The 22,327-nt window shown below is 47.0% G+C and overlaps 1 protein-coding gene across 1 annotated transcript in view; it reads right to left on the bottom strand.

The window, feature by feature from the left end:
• The window catches only part of ARHGAP31 (Rho GTPase activating protein 31), a 59,074-nt gene extending 47,098 nt beyond the window's left edge, over positions 1-11,976 (bottom strand). Inside the window, exon 1 of the mRNA XM_058018830.1 lies at positions 11,877-11,976. Coding sequence (XP_057874813.1) covers positions 11,877-11,976 — 100 coding nt within the window. The remainder of the gene's footprint in view (positions 1-11,876) is intronic.
• Between the last annotated feature and the right edge of the window lie 10,351 nt (positions 11,977-22,327).

Below are 22,327 nucleotides of genomic sequence, written 5' to 3'. Positions count from 1 at the left end.
AACTTGACAGAGCTGAATCTATGCTTGCCATCTTCTGAATCACCCACCCCATTCCTGTAGCAGATTTATTTGGGCCACTCCCATGCAAGCACTACCCAGACATAAAAACCTGCTTGGGGTGTAATTGCTGCAAGTGTGGCTTAAAGCTGAGCAGCGGCACACTCACTGAGCTGCCATGCTGAGGGGCCTCACTAGCATCCAGTTAATCTCCTCAAATCTCATTATTGCAGCAGAGTGACAGATGGGTGTTTTAGCAGGATAGAAATTAGGACTAATTAGGACTCCTAGCCCTCCTTTGTGTTTGTCACATCAGCTCCTCCCTGCCCAAGCAGGTTTGTGAGCAGTGATGGAGGGCTGCCTCCAGCACCGTGTTCTGCCTGCCACCCCGAGGAGGACAGCAGGCACTGGGTCACCTACACCCACCTGATCTACAGATGGGGCTGCAGGGGATTCCATTCCTTATCTAGGTTCTGGCAAGTCTGGAGGGTGACCCCAAACTGAAGTTACTACCCCAAACTGAAGTTACTGGGATATGGAACTGAATTTCCTGGCTCAGCTCCCGCTTGTGGCTTTACGCAGCGAACCTCAGGCAGCAGTGTGTAAGTCACTATCGAGCCAGGAGGGAAGAATGATGGACCCAATGGATCAAGACCAGCTCTTCTCATTTACTGCTTCTAAGCCTGCCTTGGGCACAGAGCTTGATGTATTGACTTTGGCAACATGTGCATACTGCCATCCTGGCAATAAAGTCATCAAAATGGAGAGAGACGGGGAGGGTAGCACAGGGGGAGGTAAAAAATAACAGCTAAGCAGGGGGAACTGAAATTATTTGAGAGAAGGGAGAATCCTCCATGCCCCCTCTGCACCCCTGAGCCATCACCTCAGGCCAAACCCCACACTCTTCTTAGAGATTCCAGGGCATTGGTTTTAACTTTCTTTTTTTTCTGCATTCCTCCTTGTTGTACTTCTGGTTTCCAGTCGGGACTGGAATGGAGAGAACAGGATTACAGAAGGAAGTCTGTTGCTCTATTTTTCTGGCTTGATTAGAAGCAGAAGATGCAATAAATCTCACAAGAGAGTTTATTCTCATTTAGCCTCTCATGTATCTGAAATTACCTGACCAGAACAAGGGTAAGGAAAATGCACTACCAATTGGGGCACATTGAGAAGATAAAAACAGAAAGAGCAAAATGGTGAAGCTGTTTCCCTCTCTGATTTTGCACAAAGAAAGTAAACAATTCAGTCCCTCTGACAGCTTATTTATTTCACACAAATTGCAGCACAGATGCAAGGGCTCAAGAAGGAAGCTCACCCTGCCTGATCACATCTCTGAACCTCCTGAGGTGTGACTGCTACCACCACAATGGGAGAGGAATAGAAATGCCAGCACTAGTTGCATGCGCAGCAAAGGGTTTCCACATGCTGGATGGCTCTGTTGAGCTGCCAAGCTGCCTGTCTGCAACAGGACAGACAGTCACATTCACTGCTGAGATGGTAAATGCAGAATGCCAATGTATCAAAAATATCACAACTGAAATATTCAGCTGCAGATAAGCACACACACAACACACACAGAGACACCCTTCCTCCCAGTGTTCTGTCTGCTAAATCAGCATTTTTTTGATGAGCCAGTGAATATAGATGGAGAGTACAGGCACAGATCCAGCCTGGATTCTCAGCCTTGCATCCCACGTGTATAGAACATTTGTGAGCGTGTTCAGCATCTTTCAGGTAAAAATGCAGTATCAATGCTGCTGTGTTTAGTGAACACCAGCCAGGGCATCCTTTAAATGAAGTTTGTATCAGAGAAGCTGACCTGGTCTCCGGTCTGATGCTCTTCAGGAAATAAATTACACAACTTAGTTATATCAGGAATATCTCCTGGTCATTTGGATGTTCAATCCCTGTTCTGGAGATGCAGGTATATCTCCTCTAACCATTTCCTCATGTGATAGTATCTAATGACATGACAAAACAAAATACATTCACGTTCCAAGATTGGTGAGAGCAAATAAAGGGCATGAGATTTAAAGTGAGTTTTGCATTGGGTTTGGCGTTTATTTTTCGTTCTTTCTTTAGCTCCTCTGTACTTTATAGAACTAAACAAAGCCTCCTGTTCCAGCTGATCAATCTTCACGCTGCTCCTGGCCCCAGAGAGCACAGCAGATAATAGCATTTCCAAAGGCATTTAGTTAGCTGAGCCCTGAGCGTAGAAGAGGGCAGTGAGGAGCTGGAGACAAATTGCTATGAACCCAAGTCAGCTGCTCAGGGCATATTTCTAAGAGCAGCAGACACAGCTGAGAATCCTGCAAAGGGATGTGAGTTTCCCCTCCCCTTGCTCGATCTCTGTGCTGGAGATGTAACACAAATTCTGCTCCCCTTGTTCCCAGTGCCTTTCTGCTCTCCCTTGTTGCCATAGAGGCTGGTATCTGGGACTTGAAATGTGATGTTCCACTGGTGAGAGTGGGTGGAGAAAAAGCAAGGTTTGCATTATTAATAATTTCCCCTACTGCATCCATTTTGGCAGCAAAATTTCTCACTCTCCAGTCTGCTGGACATGCTTTGGCAGAAAGGAGCTTGGCCACAATACCCTGGTTCTGTGCACTGTGGCTTTGGGGGAGGACAGGGGGACAAACACCACCTGAGAAAGGTGTGCTGCCTCAAAGCATTTTTTGTAGACTTTCTATTAAGCCAAAGCTCTGCATGGCTTTCAGAAGATGCAGCAGAGCAGTGTATTATATAAATTAATTTATTTGGGCTGACCAGCAGCAAAACTTCAGAATGCATTAAAGAACTGGGGCTCTTTATGAAAAGACAATTCCTTTCGGGTATTAACCAGGGCAGAAAGAGCACAGGCAAGGTAGAAAGCATCCTTTACAATGCCCTGATTGCACGTTATTGATTGAATTGCCAGCAAAAACTGGAATACCAAGGAAAATCTCTGCTAGTAACTGCATAGATTACTGAGAACATCAGAAGAGTTAGGAGGTGAGTTGCCAGCAGGTTAAAGGGGGGTGATCCTTCCCCTCTGCTCAGCCCTGCTGAGCCCACAGCTAGAGTCCTGTGTCCAGCTCTGGGCTCCGCAGTACAAGAAGGACTTGCTGGAGCAAGCTCAGCTCAGGGCCACAGAGATGATTAAAGGAGTTGAGCATCTCTCACGTGAGGAAAGGCCAGGATCATCTTATCCTGTATAACAGAAGGATTAGGAAGAATCTATCATTGTGAATGAAGACCTGCTGGAAGGGAATGAAGAAAAGGGAGCAAGTCTATTCTCAGTTGTACCTATTGACAATTCAAGATACATAAATTAAAAGCCAGGAGATTCCATCTGAACACAATATTGTTTTACTCTGATGGTAGTCTGAGGCTGGATCAGTTTGCTCACAGAGGTTACATCCAAAATTCTGTGGAGATATTTAAAATTCAACTGGACACAGTCTTGGGCAACTGGCTCAAGCTGACCCTGCTTGAGCAGAGGGTTTGGTCTAGTTAATCTCAAGAAGTCCCTGCTCAGAAATTCTGTGATTCTGTACCATTTTCTACTGCTGTTAAGGTAACTCTTCCCACATGGACATTAACTCACCTAAGCTGAGGCAGCCATGCAGCCAAACTGACATTGCCTGAAACTGAGTCTGTCACACCCATCATCACAGGTGACACCAGGGTGGAAGAAGGCTGGTTTGAACCTAGGCCAGGTGGCTGCTCCCAAATGGGAACACAGCAACTGAGCTGGAGGAACTGAAGGCAACTGCAAAAAGCATGAGTTTTGCACTTCCCCTTTTGGTGCACTGTTAAAATCAAAGGGCTCCCACTCAGGTGAAAATGAGGAATCTAATCCAGGTGCAGGGTCCTATTCAAGGCAGGGAGGATGGAACAGAAGAGGACTGGCATTCCCCTGTGCACTTAAGTGCCACAAGACTTGTAGCACTAGGGACTGAACCCCTTGCTGTCACACACAGGGGTAGCAGGGATCTGGCACCTGAAAGAGGGTGAGGGTCAGTATCGGTGGCTATAACTTCATTGTATGCAAAGGCCCCAGCATCTGACAAAAAGGTAGATCTTAAGTCCATGGTTAAGTACTTTCTTATCTGCAATCACACTGGTGCTGAAGATTGGAAAGTCTGCTTGTGGTTTCAGATAAATGTGGAAAACAGAGTCTACATTATTGAATTAAGTATGAAAGTTATAATAATACAGTCAGCACTGTTGCACAACGTAATTTCATTTAACAATAAATTCAATTTATGCTACACTGTTCTCTGTGTGCATTGTAAACATACTGCAGATTTTTTTTTTGTTTGGGGCTTTTTTGTGGGTTTTTTTGTTTGGTTGGTTTGGTTTGGGTTTTTGTTGTTGTTGACAATGCAAAACACATTAACTGAAGTTATCAGCAGAGAAGCTGAAGGCTCTGGCATGCGAGCAAAGGACAGCTGAGGCTTGAGGCTCAGGGAATGTATGGAAAGGAGCCACTGGTAGGCGGCTGGGAACACTAGTTGCCCTTGAAATAACCAGCAGTGCAGCCATTTAGCAGCCTCCGCATTTCAATAAGATATCTGTAGGTTTCCCTGTCAGAGCTCTAAGTGTATCTGGCACCCTGCTGGTGGTGCTGGACTGGAGGCAGATGCTGGTAGCTCTCCATCCTTTAATCACCCTCCAGACAGAGATCCAGTCCAAGCCATGATGTGGGCAGTCAATCTGACAGCCACCCCAGCCCAGCCCTTCAGAGCAGGGCTGCGTATGCCATCACTGACAGGCTGTTTTCATTTCCCCATTACCGCTAAAGGAGAAACACTGGAACATACATTTTTGGCACAACCCTGCCTGCCAGCAAATGTTGCTGCTGTAGAACTGCGTCATATATGCCGAGCCCAAGTTACAGATGCTTTCTGAGCTCTCCAAACTAGAACCAGGCCTGCACCAAAGCTGGGGACCCAAGCCACCCTGACCAATGGGGACCTCCCAGACTTGCCCTTGCTAGCTCAGCCTGTGTTGCACATCCACCCTGTGCACTGACAGTTCTTCATCCAGCCCAGCTGTTTCCCTGAACGTTTGAGAGCTGTGGCACCACAAGCAGTGGAGTCCCTACTCCTTGGTTTCCAAGTTCAGATGAAATCAGCTGCTACCAACAAAGAGAAAACATTTGCTAAATCAAAATACGTGTCCTAACCTAAGATCTGCAGGCAAGATGTGATTCATGCTGTTTGCAGGGGTGGGGGAGAAGGCAGGATCAAAGTGGGGCTCAGTGCATGCAAACCACACATCTGCCTCCTGCAGTGCTCAGTCAGGGAAATGTAAAGCAGCGGGCAACATGCAAGAGTTCTCTGCTAATCACACAGTGCTAGCAATGGAAAGTCAATACAGAACAAGGAGCTGAGCTTGCAACATGAATGTTAAACAACAGTAACACTGTGCCACAGAGACACAAAAATCCAGGTCCCAGGAACCAGAAACAGATTGAGGAAGTAACACAAACATAATCCAAAACAAGAAGGAACAGCAAAGTAGCAGAAGCAAACAGATGGCTTCTGTTCCCGTTGTTCCCAGTGTCTTTTTGCTCTCACTTGTTGCCATAGAGGCTGGTATCTGGGACTCAAAACGTGATGCACCACTTGTGACAGAGGCTGGAGAAAATGCAAGAATTTACATTATTAATAATTTCCTCCACAGTATCCATTTTGGCAGCAAAGCTCCTCATCTCTTGTCCATAGACACGCTTTGGCAGACACTGAAAGGCCAAGGAGCTGTCTTCCCTCAAAGCTCAGCCTAGCTCCTCCACCTGCCAATACATGTACTCAGCTCTCAGGCCCCGCTGCCACAGCTCTCCTTCACTGTAAAATAACACAATCCCACTTCTTTCCCCCCAAAACTTCAGAGTTCAACTGTCCCTTCTGCTCCTGTCACAAGGGAGGGGATGCAGCCTTAAATATCCACACAGCCTGCATGACTAGAGCCAGGAATAGACCTCACAGAGCACAGGCCATGTGGCCTCCCAGCATACCAGCAGTGTGAAAATGTGGATCAGACCCCAGAGCACACCACACACAAACATAAAGAGGACTAGAGCATTTCTGAGCCAGCCCAAGAGGCCGTTCTTGTCCTGTTCTCCTCCCAGCCCCTGCCACTTCCTTCCTTGAATGGAGACAAGTGTTTGCATAGCCACAGAGTAAGGTAGGTCAGGAAAGAGATCTAGATTGAAGGCAATTTGGCTCCACAAAAAGGTTCTTTTCAGCTTGATCAGTTCTTGAGACAGAAATCCCCAGTGCCACAGTTTCTACTTTTGAGAGAGGGATGAATGCAGCTCTTCATTCTTCTGCAGCAGATTAAATGAGCATGTGGCATTTTCATTTTTCCAAGGGGACTTTAAAAACAAATAAATAAAAGCTTCTTCTTTTTCCTCCAGTTTGCCTTTAATGATTCTTCAGCAATTTTCTCAGGACTTGTTGCCTGCAGCACTAACCAAAAGCACCTACCCAAAAGTATGGCACAGTTATTTGTGCTATGGACTTGCATGCACCCTCATGCTCATCCCAGCATACTCCTATCCCAAAAGACATGTCAGGGTGAGGAAAGAAAGCCACAGGGCCCAGAAAAGCTGTTTCACATCTGTGTGGCAGGTTTAATGATTGACTCAAAGGGAGTCTGTTCTTGAAGCAAGAAATTCTTTCCTGAGTGACAGGTCTCCTTATCCAGTCGTGTATGGGCAAGGCACCTTCACAGTGAAAAGCATGATGACAAAATCACTGTGCAGAGGACAGGGTGCGCAAGGGGCCGTACCAATACAAGCAAGCAGCATCCAAGCCCACCTTTCCTTTGTACCCAGCACATTACTGCTGAATTATTGTTACTGCTTTCCCTCTGAACTACCTGCCTATGCCACGGCAAAGTCTTTGCGTACTGCACCTCTCAGATGCATTGAAGAACCTGCTTGTAGAGTCAGGCTTGGCCAGAGCCACCAGCTTTTTGAGACCACTAATGCAAAATGACAACATTCCTTATTCTTTCATTCAAATGTAGTTGTGACCAGGCAGAAGCAGCCACTGCACAGCCACACAGCACAGAAGAGTGTCATATGGGCAACCATGTTGTTGTCTCCTTTCTCATACTACAATCAAGGGACTTGTAATGGTTTCCTCACATATCTCCCTGTCTACATTTGAAGACAACAGCTCCTCTTCCCTCCCCAGCCTCAGGGAGTGCTCCTGGCTGCCCTTGCTCTCTCTCCCCTCAAGTGGGGAGAACAAGGGAGTTGGTGGCTTCAAAACTTCTCAAACAAAGCAGCCCTTTTTTTCTAAAGCAAGTAACAAACAAAGCCAATAAAGCTGCATCAGATGAATAGATAGGAAGGGGTTTGGGTGCTACAGGCTCAGGGTGAGAGCCATTGAGGGAGCTGTGGGGAGTGTGGGAGGGGGCTGAGGGGAAAAGCTGAGCTCATTGCATCCCAATCAGACAACATCAGGCAGGAAACAGATGTGGAAGAAACCACAGAGGGGTACAGCAGCAGCAGAATTAACTCTCCAGCACATAGGGGAATCTCAGACACACAGAGCTGACCTGCACCATAAGAACAAGGCCTCAAGTCTGAGGTTTGGCTTTATGCACACCTGGTAGCACCTCTTAGCCCAACATCTAGACATCAGCATACCAAAAAAACACAGGAACCATTCAGCTTTTTTCCAAGTTCTACCTGGCTCTAAGCATATGAAGCAAAGGTAGGTCTGGATCGTTAGCAGTTCCTATACAAAAGACTGGATAATCTTTTACCATCACAATTCAATTCTTGTAGATGCTGTGTGCATTTCCATTTTAAAGAATGGAAGTTGTGCATGGCTATGTACCTGAAATCCCAGCTTGAATTTCCCACAGTTAGAAGCACAAAGAATATTAAAATTCCTTTTGATTTAGCTCCTCTCACTTTAACAGCTTTGACTCTTACAATAGCCTCCTCTTACAATACTTTTGTGATATAACCAGAAGCAAACTGTTCTTTGTGACTGTTTTCTTAAGCAGTTCAGAGTGTCCTGCCCCAGCTAAAGATGGTGCACAAACTTGTGTCTTGTCTTCTCTGCTGGTCCATTCGTCACCAGAAAATTACACTGTTGTTATTACAGTAACTGAGAGCCTGATGTGCAATTCCCACTGACTTCAGCAGAGGCACAATGCATTTTTCTCCTCTGGAAACCAAGCTGGTTATCAAGAGGCCAGAACATGACTCTAATGTTAATCCTTCAAGACTATTATCTGTTAGCCCCATTACACTGATACATTTCAATAAAGTTTGGCACAGTAAAAAGTTTTAGTAAAGGGCCATTAGTACTCACTTCCTTCTGCATGGATACCTACCCACGTCCAAAGTCTGGGCATGGACACTGCTTTCAAGTGAAGCTTTTATATTCCAAAAGATCACTTGCCTTCAAGTATGGACTCAGTGCTGGAAGTGACACAGGAGGGACTACATAAAATTAGACAACTTTTCCTCATTGGTATTGCCAGCCATCATTCCTTTATGTCTGATGTGAGCTTGTCCTCATACACGCTGCTATTTAAGCCATTGTTTGATAATTATGGTGAGGAGGAAGAGAAGATTATTTTTCCCCGAGTTTCTAGCCCTCTTACCAAAGAAAGATTTGAAAACATAACCCAGATGCACAATGAAGTTTTGGAAAACAGAAAGCGGACAAAGAACCCAGCAAAGATTTTATGTGGTGGTTTTTGTGGCCTGAGTCATGATTTTAAATGCTTGTGTGCACTGATAGCAGTCTGCCCCCATAAGAAGTGTGACCAGTGTCTGTGCAGAGACTGCCAGCAGGAAAAGGCCAAGTAGGGTCAAATGTGGTACTGACAGGAACTGACTTGAAACACAGTAAATTCAACACATCTGAGTGTCCAACCAGCCACCAGACATCCACATCTGCCCATCACCACTGACCTGTGTCAGATCTGAAAGAATCAACTTGCAGCTAAAGGCTTTGTATCATGTTTCTGGCTCCTGAGCTGCTTCACTGTACCTGCTAAAGTCTTCCCATTTGATCTTTTTTTAATACTTTGTAGTTCTGCTCAGCTTTTATTGTATTATCATAAAGTTCTTTCTAAGAGAGGCTTAGGTACATGGATCTGGTAAGGGAGACAGCAGGATCTTTGGCTGTCTCTGAAGAGAACCATAGCAAGTCATTAAAGAGTTACATGGGAAGAGAGGAAATGCTGATACCTTTAGCAGAATATCATTCTCTCCACTGGAATTTGGCAACAGCACAGGGACTAAGGTCCTTACAGAAAGCACAAGCTGCTCATCAACAACCACAAGCATGTAGGGACTCAAGTTGTGCCTCTCCTGCACAAAGCATCACACAAGTAGCGCAGCACCCCCTAACTGTAAAGGTCATGTACTAGCCCCGAGGGGAAAATTCCAAATTGAATCGTCTTCACTAGCCTTGGCCATCCCCTGTGCTCCCCTGGCCAGCGCCAGCAAAGCAGGTCTCAGCCTCTGTGCAGCTCCAGTCACACACACCAGCACTGCAGGATGGCCTAAAGCAAACCTGAGCACGGAAAGCACAACCAGTATGACTCACGTCCTGCCGGGCCCACAGCATCTTCTTCACAGTTAACCCTTCTGGGTACACTTTAAACCTGCTTGCAGAAAGGCCCACAACACAACAAAATGTTTGCTGGACAGCAGCCAAAAAGCTCTCCTGCTCCTGACTCTCAGATATCAGGAACAGTCTTAGAACTTCATTGCTTCTCAGTAGGGAACAACCTGAGCCTGCATCCCACCAGTTAAACACACAGCACTGAGAAAAAAAACAAAGCAGAGAGAAAGCTACAGCTTCATTTCCCTATAAAACCTGCTGCTTACAGGAGCACTGACTTGTCATTGGACATAATTCTTAGCAGGACAATTCAACTCTCCCCAAATCAACCATCTCTCATACCCTGAATGCTCTTCTAATTTGGTTGAGAGTTCATGATGTCCTGGTGATATTTCAACCTTCCTTTTTTCCCTAAGACATCACTGCAGCATTCTTGGTCATTCCTATTTATCCTGAGAGTCCTACTACCAACAAAATTAATATCTCTAATTTCTTTTCCTCTTGTCCTGATGAATTGGAACTTCCAATCCAACTTAACTTACACCTTTACCCATAAACCTACAATAACTGAGCCTTTCATTTCTGGATCCCACAGCACTGGGCAATGGGATGTGCTACTGAACAAACAGCAGTACCACATAAAGTAAAGGAACTTCCTACTCTCCCCACTGCTCCTCAGCATGGAGAGATAACTACATTGGAACTGTGAACCATGCCACAAATGAGATTTGAGAAAATGTCCTTCCTTCTTGTTCTCAAAAGACTTACATTAAAAAGAAAAAAAAAAAAAAAAAAGATGGCATTTTAGGTAATAGATTTTGCTCATCTGGCCTAATTTCAACCTCAGTAAGTATTTTTTTGCCTTTAAAATTCCCCTTGCTGCTCCAAGTGAACATACTGCCTGTGCCCGCCTTCCCTGCGTTGTTTTCCAGTGCTCCTGTAAACAGCTGTAAATAGTTCCTTCACCACAGAGGTCCATGGTAGCACTGGATGGAATTTATCTGTCAGTACCTCACACTGGCAAAGGGACATCAGCTCATTAAGTCTGTTATTTTTTTGACACTTAATTCAATTGCTGTTAAGAGCTATATAAGTTAAAAGATCCAGTACCTGTTGCAGACAGCCCACAATGCAATTGAATGGCTGGTTTTCCCCCATACATAAATAAATGCACATATATAACAGTTCATCTTAGTGATACATTTGCTGCCCTCTTCACTGTGCAATGGAAAGTACTCCTGTTATGCAGCCCATCCCTCTGCCAGTGCGGTTCCACACTGCACTTCATCAGCCATGCTCATCAGCAAATGAAAGACCTGATTGTACAGCTCTCCCTGTACAAAGCTGACATTGCTGCTAGAAGTCTTTTTTTTTCCTTGAAATAACCTGACATTGGTAAAATTGGTCAGTTCAAATTGGAACATAATGCTAAATAGGGATCACAATGCTAACATCACGGACGGTAACAGGCATGTATTTATTTTTTCCTCTCGCTAAACTGTAGGTCCTTCTGCTGGCCAAACTCACAACCACCTCTCTTGTCATTCAATCCACTTTAAGAAAAAACGTTCTGCTCCTTCCCTCATCAAGAACTGACCATTTCAAACTCAGGACTCCCTTATTTTATTGGAGTTACCGCTTGTCTGAGCTACTGCGTTCTCATTCAATACCTGGGAGCATGAAGGTCAAGGGGAGAAGGAGTGAAAGCCAACAGGCAGGCTGGTGAACGTGTTAGCTCAGATGTCTCCTACACCACACACCGTACTCCACCCCATAACCCAGTCTCGGTCCTGTCTCCATCCAGCAGTCCAAGGACAACATGGGAACTGAACTGGAGTCCAGTTCCTCCCCAGAGTCCTCCAAAATTCTAGCTTCACGGACTTAAGGTGGATTTTGAAATCCTGGAGGAGGCAACACTGAGCACCATTCAGATTTCCAAACCTGACTCGCTAAAAGCCTGTACTCCCTTCCAGGCAGATGGGAGAGGGCATCACGACTGATGTCAGGCTGTGTTTGTACACACTTAGGCAGCCCGAGAACCCCAGCCCAGTCCTTTCCACACACACAGCACTACTCATGCAAGGGTCATGCAGATGCATCACCAAAGCAATCTTCCGACCGTTCATTCATTGTGAGTAACGGGACAGTGACTCCACTTCCCGGGGATAAATCAGCTCCAGGTTGTCTAACCCTTAGCTTTTGGAAAGGTCTGGTTTGCAGTCCTGCCAGTAAGAACAGGGGGACACGCGCTTGGCTTTTCTGCAACCAGAGCGAGAATAAAGAAGCATTTACCATCCTGCCCAGAGCTCTCCAGATACTCCGTCAGGTCGCAGCCGAACGCGCTCGCGGCTCCCTTCCTCTTGAGTTTCTGTTTGGCTCCCTTGTTCTTCATGAGGTTAGTCCCAAAAGAGGTTCACCCCCCTCCTGCCTTGCCCCCCTCCCCCCGGCCTCACGCTGGGCGACAAAATTCTTGCTCTTCTCCTCAGACCACCGCCCGTGTCCCGCTCCCAGGGAGCAACATCGGGGGTCCCGTACAGCGTCCAGCCAGAGAAGTAAACATTAATCCCCACCAGATGTTGGGCTGCTCCTGTGGCAGAAGAAGGTCAGGGCGAGAGGAGGCTCCACAGCCCGCAGCAGCAGCGATCATAGCCTGAGCCCAGAAGGGTTCTCATCAGAGGCAAATGGGTGGCGGATGGGTGCCCGCATCAGAGCTGGCAACTTGGGGGCAGGAGATGGTAGGGGGACGTCTTTTCCCTCAGCGCAATCCCGGGACCCTCCACAGCCACCTTCTGCGTCTCGTCAGTCGCGCTGTCGCCACTTCCAGCAGAAGGCGTCCCAGCCTGGTCGTGCTCCCCTTGGCTTTCGGAGGAGACTGGAAGTTCAAACGGACTAATGAGAAGGGACTGGGGAAGAGTCTGCACAAGGCTCCTCTTTGGCTCCCCCCCTTCCCCTCCTCCTGCTTTGGACAGTTGGAGGAATGAGAAACCAGCTTCCTGTCCTGACTCCCGCTCACTCGCTCTCTCCTTTCCCCGTTTTACAAATCCTGGGATAATCCAGCTCAAAAAAAAAATGCTGAAAGGAAGTTAGCTGAGGAGGGGGGCGGAGGACGCTTTTTGGCAGTAAAGTGTGTGTGTGAGAGTGTGTGTGTGTGTGTGTGTGTGTGTGAGCGAGAGGCTGAGGGAAGGCGGGGAGAGGAGTTTGGGGAACAGGGATGGGGATGGGGGAAGGAAGAGGGAAGATTTGCCCCGGCAGATAGCGGACTGCCCGGGAGGAATCCCTGGCGCGGCCGGGCGCTCCCTGCTCTCAATTCCCCACAGCGCGGCAAGGGCCGGGCAGGCTCCGGCCAGGAGCGGAGAGACCGGGAGCCTCTCCAAAAAATCTCTGCCCTGCTCGCCGAGTCCTTCGCTGCGAGGCGCCTTCCTGCCCTCCAACGTGACTGTGTCACTGCAGGACCTGCCTTCCTCTGCAGAGGTGCGGGACGGAGCTGCTGAAGTGCAAGGAGGGGACCGAGAGTTGGGGAATTAAGGAGAGGGGGAAGGAGGGAAACCTGCAGCTCCCTCCTCCCCGGCAAGCAGAAACAGATGCTGCCCGGGCATCTGAGTTCACATACTTTCGAGTCAGCTCCCAAAAAAGGCTCCCCCTGACCAACAAAGGGATTTAGATAAGGAGCTGAAATGACTCGGTACAGCAAGAAGGGAAATGGGACAGGTCTGCCTTCAGGCCCCGAGCCTTGTCTGTGTCATCACCCCTTTCACCCCACAAACACTTTTCTGGTCCAGTTTTCAGTACACACAGATGTCAGCTCATTAGAGCAGTTCCTTGCACTTACTTCACATTTTTTTATCCCAGAAATTCTGATTTCTTTACAGGGCTGGGTATGCCCACCAGCATACCCAGGGAGGCAAAATTACTTCTCCAAAGGCTTCACTGACTGGTCTTACTCTGTGCCAAATAAAGCTGTAGGGTCTGGGTTTAAAAATGAACAAACAAATGAAAAACAGTATACTACAGCTTTTCACTAAAAATCAGGCCAAAGACAAGGAAAGTAGTTTTGGTTTAGAGGAAAATTGTCCAGGAAATGGGGCGAAGGACACACTTAAACCCACCTCCCTTCACAAGCCTTGGTTCTGCATTTTCATGGGGCAGAGGAACCTCCCTGCAAACTCACCACCTCACTCACTTGAGATTAATTTTTCAGAGAAATCAAGCTCTGTCTGAGATCTGACCTCTGTCAAAATCAATTCAGGTTCTGTTGTTATGGTGACTTTTTTTTCCTTTAGAAGTGTTGGATGTTACCACTTCACACATAAGAAAAAGTACCAAGGGACCCGGTGATGGACCTTGCCCAATTATAGCTCCGATTGTGCAGTTTATCTCTGCAATTATCATAATTATCCCCATTTTACAGCTTGATGCCTGATAGGTTGAGGGGAAAGTGATTTGCAGAATGTCATGGAGATGTCTGGCCTGTCACCTCCCTGCCTTCTGCCCCCACTCGCAGACTAAGGAGGAACACTCAGCTCTCACCACCAGACCAATGGTTGTTCTCAGGAACCTTCAGTCCTCATGAAACACTTGGAACTTCCTTGAATTTATTCTGAGCTTCTCACAGCACCTTGATGTCGAGTCAGAGATTGGGATCCCTCCCCGTGCCGGCGTGCCGCCAAAGCCATCGCGTGCCACGGCGCATCCTGCCTGCCTGCCAAGGGCTCGCTTCACACAGCTCACACAGACAGCAGGACGCTCAGACCTGGGTGCCCTGCCAGCCCATCCTCCCCCTGGCTGGGTGGCTGGAAGATGCAGCCCTGTCCCAGCCCCCTCAGGGAGGAGGCATGTCCTGCTGCACTCGCCAGCCCTTTCCCACACGGCTGAGTCCCCACACAGGACCAGCGGGGGGAGAGCAGGTTCAGCACTGCAACTAACCACACCAAGTTCTTTGAAGTCCTGAACTCCCCTCTGCAGACCCCTCCCTTCCTGAGCTAAACAAGATGTTTAATCTCACTGTGCTGGTCTCCTCCACTGCTCTACATCAGATGGAGGTCATATCTCTAACACGGTCTGTGTCCACCTGACCCCCTACATTATGCTCCTGCCCCATCTTCATTGCCCTCCCTCGTCTTAGATATGGTTTCTCTACTCCTCTCTTGCAAATCTATCCAAACAGAACGTCTTCAGAAAATAATGCCTCCATTTTAAAATAAATAAATAATTAAATAAAATAAATAAAATCACCCCCTGCATGAGTAAAGCTTCCTTGTGTCACCAGCGAGGGAGTTGTGGCCCCAGGGGTGGGGGAGAACCCTGTGCAACATGGATCCCCTCCCCTTCCTTGTACAGCCCTGCTCCAAGGCTCACAGTCCCAGAGCATGGGCACACAGCAGCACTGCTGGGTCAGCACATCATACTCACCCTGTGGTGTTTACTTCAGCCCAGCAGGCATTTTCAGCTGGAAGTACCATTTCTTGGTGCCATCTTTGGAAGCCATGGTGGTGGGTCATGCTGGCTGATGAACACTGCAGAAATTAGGTGCTGCCATCTCATTTTGGTTATTTGGGGTCTGTGGTCTGCTGCCCTGATCCCAGCCAGGACTCTGGACCCTGAGTATCCAGTGCCAGATTGCAGGACCCACCAGCAGCCATCACCACTATGGTACCCTAGAGTGGGGAAAGCAGAGAGACTGCCACCTCCATGACAAGAAAAACAGTATTTGAAGCACAATAGAGGGAAGAGAAGCTAGAAACAAAACAGGGAATATTGCCACTTTATTCACAGAAACTCTTTCAGATGCTGTAGGTTTGCTGCCCAGCTCCTTGTTCCCATGGAGGGAAGAGAGCTGGAGAAAGGAAATGGCATGGCAAGCTGGGTGAAAGAGGTGTGTGCTGCAGCCAGAGAAAGAAACTATGAGGAGCTCCAGGAGAGCTCTTGCCAGGCAGGCTGGGCTACAGGGGTGGCTCTTCCCGTGCCAGGATAAGGTTCAGCAAGAGGACAGAGGGGAGGTCGCTACAGGAGTGCCCAGAGAGCCTGTGGCCAAGAGGAGGAGAGGAAGAAGGAGGAGGAGGAGAAGGAGGAGGAGGAGAAGGTCAGGCAAGGTGAGCGGGAGCCAAACAAGGGAGGCTTTACAAATAAAGCACTTCATATCGGAGCCTGCAATCAGTGCTGAGCCAAGGGATTTTTCTGAGGGAAAGGGCCGATGTTCTCCAGAGAGGAAAAAATACGAAATCTGGATTTGCGCAACCCAGGAGGCAGGGCTCTGAGCTAGCTTGCAGTGTCCCTCCTGTGAAAGCTTCCACAGACAAATTCAGGCAAACCTGGAGAGGAAAAGTTCTCAGGCAAGAAGTATGGAAAGCAAAACGGAATTCAAGGTTGAAACAACTGGAAAAGAAGGGGGAAATTCTCTCCATCCTAAAAAATAATAATAGAAAAGGGAAAAGTGAGTGCAGAATAGGAGCAACACCAAGCCAAACCAGTGTTCTCATAGCAGCTATCCCTCTGTAGAGATTCCTTCCTCACTCTGCCAACATGTGCAGAGATGTGCCCCCACAGTGCCACAGCCCAAGTCTGAAAGCCATGACAACGACTTTAATTCCCTCCTTTTGAACCTGTAAATGTGGGTCAGGATTTTAAGCCAGTTACAAAGGCCTCCCTGCCAGCGAGGGCCACAGGTTCACTCAGGAAGGTGGGGCACCTTCCCAGCCCGCTTCACTGCTGATCTGCCATGCCTGAGCCGCCCTTCAGCTTGAGAACGGATGTGGTGAGCCAGCCTGGTGTGTGAATGAACACAGCGTGGATGATGACTTTACAGTTCTGTACAGCTCTCTCCGTTCTCACAGACAAGGTATGGGTGACACCAGGAGCACTCCGAGGGCCTGGGGAGCAAGCTTTGGCCATTAGGTCTAAGTGTTTCTTCCCCTTCCACTAAGAGCTGGGGGCTGTGGCTGAGGTGTTGCACAGGCTATTTCTGGGCACCCATCTCTCCCCTCCCTGCTGCATTTCCTTCATTGTGTTTGAGCTCTTTCCTATCTGTGGCCTTTAAATCTCCACCGATCTGCCAGGCGCCACTCAGCACCGAGGAGGGGGGGAGGCCGACTCACAGAGGGGAGATCTGAACCCCTAAAAATAGCCCTGCCGAGTACGTCTGTTTTCCTGACACAGACGGTTCATTGTTAGACTCTGACACGCCAGTTCACCCTCCCTCCCCACCCCTCAGCATACTCTCTTTTCTCTCCTGCCCCTCTCCAGAGCAGTTTCCTGTCTACTCCCATCTCTGTGGCCAAAGCTGGAGTGTATTGTGAAGCTGAAGGCTGGCGTGGAGTCTTTTGTTTCTCTGAGTACATTTTGGACCACAGACTATTGGATTGATCCTTGTCACAGGGCACCTACCACTCTTGGTTCCTAATTCTACCCATTCCCAGCCACACAAGCTGTCTCCTCAGCCCCTTTTTTGCCTTCCTCCCTCTTGACCTACACCCTGACAGACCTTGTTCTGTGTGTCTCTCTGCCCTGTGCAACTGTTTGGCTGTTTGGTCAGCTACTTTGCAGATCCCAGCACCCCAGGAAAAAATGAAGGAGAGGAGGCACCCCACACATGGTACTGAGTCTCCTTCCTGCTGGCTGCCTGTCCATGGCATGACAGTGTAACCAGGGGCAGGAGGTTTGGTGGTGGACGTGACAGTGCTGGGTTAACACTTGAACTCAATGATCTTAAAGGTCTTTTCCAACCTACATGGTTCTAAGTACCCCAGTGTAACATGATAATTCAGTACTTACCATACAGAGCACAGCTACAAAACATGCAACTATGTTTTTAGCCAGACTGCCTTCTCTCACTGTTCACAGTGCTTCCAGAGATGTCTTGGATACAGAAAACAGGATGAGGAATACATCTCCATTCCCTAACTGAGAACACAAACTTGTTTGAACCATGACATTTGCCTAATTCTGTGTTTGTCCAGCATCTAGCACAGAGGATGTCTAATTCTTGACTGGGGACTCCAACTGTTCATTATTTAAACAACATGAAGATCATTATAGAAAGGCTTTATGTCTCCCTGTGTAAAACTCTATTGCAAGCTCAGTAATATATGACAGCATTGTAAAACAAACATTCAGAGAAAAGAAATCTATCAGACAAGCCACACAGCTAGCAAAAGCTTCCTTCATCTCAGAGGCATGGTCTGAACCTCCTCCCAGCATCTTACCAGCAGGATGACCCATTTGGTGAGGCAGGAAGACCACAAAACTTCCATGATGGAGACATTCCGAAGTCACACAGGCCTTTTTGAGAGCATCCTGCCAGCAAATTTTTAAATAACTTTGAAGAGACAGCTGGCAACTTTATGTGGAGTACAAGCAAGATAGTGTGTCACAGAGGGTGATTCCTTTAACACATTGCCTCACTGCAAATATCAACCATAAGGATTCCCACCAAACCAGGAAATGGCTTTGCCTGCTTTTTTCCCACCCGATCAGCTAACCAAAGAGGACAACAGAAATTAAAAATATGCTTAAAAGTACATTGTAACTCCATAGCACAGCAAAAAGCCCAATCAGCTACACCTGTGAACATGGGGAATGTCTTAACCATAAGGCCATTTCTTCTCATGTCTTACCAGTCTGTGAATACAAGCAATAATCAGAGTCTCTAGGAGCATAGAAAACACAGTTGGGGACGAAAATCCTGAGGAGATCTGTCTATCTATCCCTTTAGACACCCCTTGCTTTGTCACTTTTTGGCAGCTTTACTACCATAGCCTGAGAGATAGAAGGAGAGTTTCAAGCATCAGTCTCCTCCACATTTGCAACTCGCTGGTTTCATGGCAGTTTCCCCAGCCCTTTAGCCTATAAACACTGTTCTAAGAGTCATGAAAAATCTGTTGAGCCAGGTGTCTATAATAAAAAAAAAAAAAAAAAGAAGAAACTATTTTATCTCTCCTGTCCTCAGTTCTGCCAAACAACAGCATTGGTAGCACTCTGTAAAAAACCCCACATGCAGAATTTCTGATTAGCCCAGCTCACCACCACGCAGAGAACACTGAAACCAGCACCCACTTCACTGCCTGTATTTCCACTTTCAGATGTACCTCCTTTATCATCCTTTCTGCTAATCATGTTGCCACAGGAGAAGGAAGTTGTGGGTTAACATGACTGCATAAAAACAGCAGTCTTGCATTATTTTAATGGTGATTCAAGGCTAAGGGCTGAGAATGAATCTCTATTGTAAGAACTAAGCTGGAAGGAGGAAAAGAAGTAGGTTTAGGGGTTCACTCCAGCTATCACCCATTTTGGTCGCTTTCTGTAGAAGATAAGGGCTGTTTCATAATAATCTTGTTGCTGTTGTTGTTGGAAATAAAAACCCCAACAAATAGCTCAGGGGACACTTACTATTTTAGGGATAAAAGGTAGCCTGTTACATGCTATTTTTAAAAGTCACTTAAAACCTGACTTCTTTTATTCTGAGGTCTTCTCTTGATCACTTGCATGAATCATCTATTGTATGAGAGTCTTATATCTTGTTTTAGCATGAGCTTTCAACTAAGGTTCCTTTATTTGTGCCTGAACATCCCGCATAAAGATGAAGAATTCTTCCTGTGAAGAATTACCAGCTATGATGGTGGTCTTCAGCTAGGACAGTCTGCTACTTCTGTCTGCCTCTAACAGGGCAAAGCATGATTTGGTGGCAGGAAAGGGGGAAGAGATGAAATCCAAGTTTGCAAAAGGCACACGTTCTCTGTGCAGACACCTCTAACAAGGGATGGCAGCTGTGAGGGGTAGGGAGTGCTGGCAGCTGTGTCAGGCAGGGCCAGGTGTTCCTGCATGTGGCAGGCTCTGGCACATTTGTTGTTTCTTATTTCTGCTTGCTGAGCTACATCCCTGTAGGAAATGCTCTGGTGGGTCTGCACAAATGATCTCCTATTGTCTTCTCTGCAAGGCTGATCATTCCCTCTTCCTTCGTGTTTTTTCTTCCTGCCTCACACCACATCTCTCTTCATGGTCAGGCATGCCCCTAGGTTAAGTGGAAAAACAACTTGCCTTTCTACTGTGCTCTCAAATGCTGAAGGTACTGAGCAGGAAAATCAGCTCTGTGGGGAGATTCCTTCTGCCTGAGTGTCCCCTAGCTCAGGATGTGTAAAATTAAATCCCTCCATATACTACCTCAGGAAAAGCCACGTTTCTCCTTTAACATTTCCTTACCTGTGCCCTGGCCGTTCTAGCAGGACGTGTTTTCTGTGGGGATATGCCAAGTTAAGGAGGATGTTTTTAAACTTCTCTAGCACACTTGTTCTCTCTTTTCCTTTGCTTTCAGAAATGTCACCAGCTCTGCAGTGGTGTCAGCAAAATTATTTAGTTGGAATCCTACTGAGTCTCAACACCTCCAATCAAAGGTGGCACAAAGTCCTCTTCTTTCCATCGCAGGTCAAAAGGGCTTGGCTTGCCTTCATTCTGACACCTCATTGCCTAAATCTGTAGCTCAGATTATTTCCTAACTCATTCTGAAGTTAGTCTGGGTGTAAATTATAGCAGAAGCTGCTCAGAAGACTTCAGGCTAAAACTGGTTATATTCTCTTTGTGCTTTGCAATTACTTACCCAGCTTAACTGAGTAAGTAATTGCAACATTTATGGCTAGTGCAGCATCGTTGTAGCTGGCCAAGAGGACTGGGGCATCTAGAGAGCCCTCTCCTGTGTAACTGGGGTGCCTACAGCAGGACTGGTGTCTTTTCTGTGGACTAACAGAGCGGGTTTGTCATCTTTAGAGTAAGCTTTGGCTAGGAAGCCTGGCTCCCTAATGCTGCCCTGCTATATTTAGACCCACTTCTGGTGTGCCCACCCAGTGCTGTTCCCCTTGTTTGTTTCCTACCAAACAATGAGACCTGAAAGAATTGCTTGGAAAGGGGCCAAGGCTCTTGCAAACGAAACTGTCAGGCGGCCAAGCTTTGCAATGGGCCCCTTGTAACACACTGTACTGAGAAATGGGAAGCAATTGTGCCTCTTCACTCCAGCCTCCACCATAGGCTCTTTCCCCTTGCTAAGAGCCCTGTGGTGTGGCCCTGCCCCAGGGACTGTCTTTGAGGAGGTGTCAGAGGACACGGGGGGAATGCCAAGAGACAGCAAATCAGGATGGCAAGGAGCAATGTAAGATCTGCTCTGTGTTCTCCCTCACCCCTAATCCTGTACTCCTGCCAGAGCGCATTTTAGCAGCAGGTTGTTCCTGGAAAGCTTTTGCTATCTCTGCCCTGATTGTAGCAGGACCTGCTCATGTACATATAGGGTTACAGGTGTGGTCAGTGCCCTTCTCCCTCACCCCATTGTTCCTTTCTGTGCTCTTGTGGTGTTTGGCCACCATTCTCTGCTAGAGCAGCAGCACTGGAAGGGGAGAGAAAAAAGCAGCCCCAGCCCAACTGGTGTACAGAGCAAGAACAAGATTACTTCTGCTTGTTTTAAACAAATGGAGCCAAAGTAAAAACCAAAGAGGGGGAGAAACAAGCTAACAAACAAACAAAAAAGCCATATAGGGAGAAGAGGAATGAAAGTATTTTTTAAGACTGAGAGGTCTGCCTAATCCACAGCAGCCTAAATGATGAGAACCTGGAAATCACAGATTTGCATCCAGAATGGATTTGTTCCATTACTTTAAGTTCCAACTTTGCTGCTTCTAATGGGCCTCTGAGCCAAAATATCTCTAGCCAGAAAAGGACATGTGTATCCCTGAGGGAGATTCCAGGAACATCCTTCAGCTGGACCAGGTTTGGGTCTTCCTTTAAACCCATAAGCACTAGAGAGGTTTTCTTGAAAAAAAAAAAAAAAAAAAGAAAATAAAAAGGTGCCAACATTTCCAACTGAAAGAAAGCTGCTGAGAACCAGAATGATAGCAAAATTTACAGAAAGAGAAAGACTAGCTAGAAAACTCTCTGCCTAAACCACACAGACATCTGCTAGTCCTGCCTGAGAAGAGGGGTATAAATCTCTTGCGAGGAGGAGGGCAGGAGTGCATGTGACCCTAGTGCCAGTGTCATACTCCCAGTCCACTGATCACCCCATACACACAGTTCTCTGGCAAATTTAAGAGATGCTGGGACAAATCCAATGGTTTGAGTTATGTAGCATCTTTTTGTAACAATACCAAGTATTTCCAACTTGAAAATGGAACCAACTTTTAAGAACAGCTTAGGAGAATGCATGCTGTCAGGAAAAATGCAGCTGGGGCAAAAATAAGTAGATAATCATATTTTGAGACCATGGGCACACAGCATTGATTCATGGCCTTTGTAGGAGAGCAGTCTCATGGATAAACTGTATATGAATGGAGGGTACAGGGAACTACCTGAGTACTACAATCCATGTTTTACAGGTAAATCAGTAAAAGGGAGAAATTCATGCATCAAGGGGAGGCTGCATTTCAGACTGACCCCTAGCAGACAGGTTCTATAGGATACAGCATGCAAGACCCTACAGCGTTGCACTCAACATATCACAGAAGATAATTTGAGTAACTCAAAGGCCTCCAATAAAACTGAGTCAATTGGGAATTGCCTTTGTCATAGGAGATAAGGGAAAACCCAGTATGTGTTGGGTTTTCTGGATTGTAATGTTATTGTCACACAGCAACTGCTGTAAATTCCCAGCTCCTGGTGTCTGGGGGTTTCTTGCAAGACTCTCAGATTTCAGGATAAACCACTACCAAAAAAGCTACAGCAATCATTAGTGCATAGAGAAATGTTAAAGATACGAGCCCAAAAAACTTGGA

Source organism: Melospiza georgiana, chromosome 2 (genome assembly GCF_028018845.1).
Source record: "Melospiza georgiana isolate bMelGeo1 chromosome 2, bMelGeo1.pri, whole genome shotgun sequence".
NCBI lineage: Eukaryota > Metazoa > Chordata > Aves > Passeriformes > Passerellidae > Melospiza > Melospiza georgiana.
This window is presented reverse-complemented; position numbering and strand designations above follow the sequence as displayed.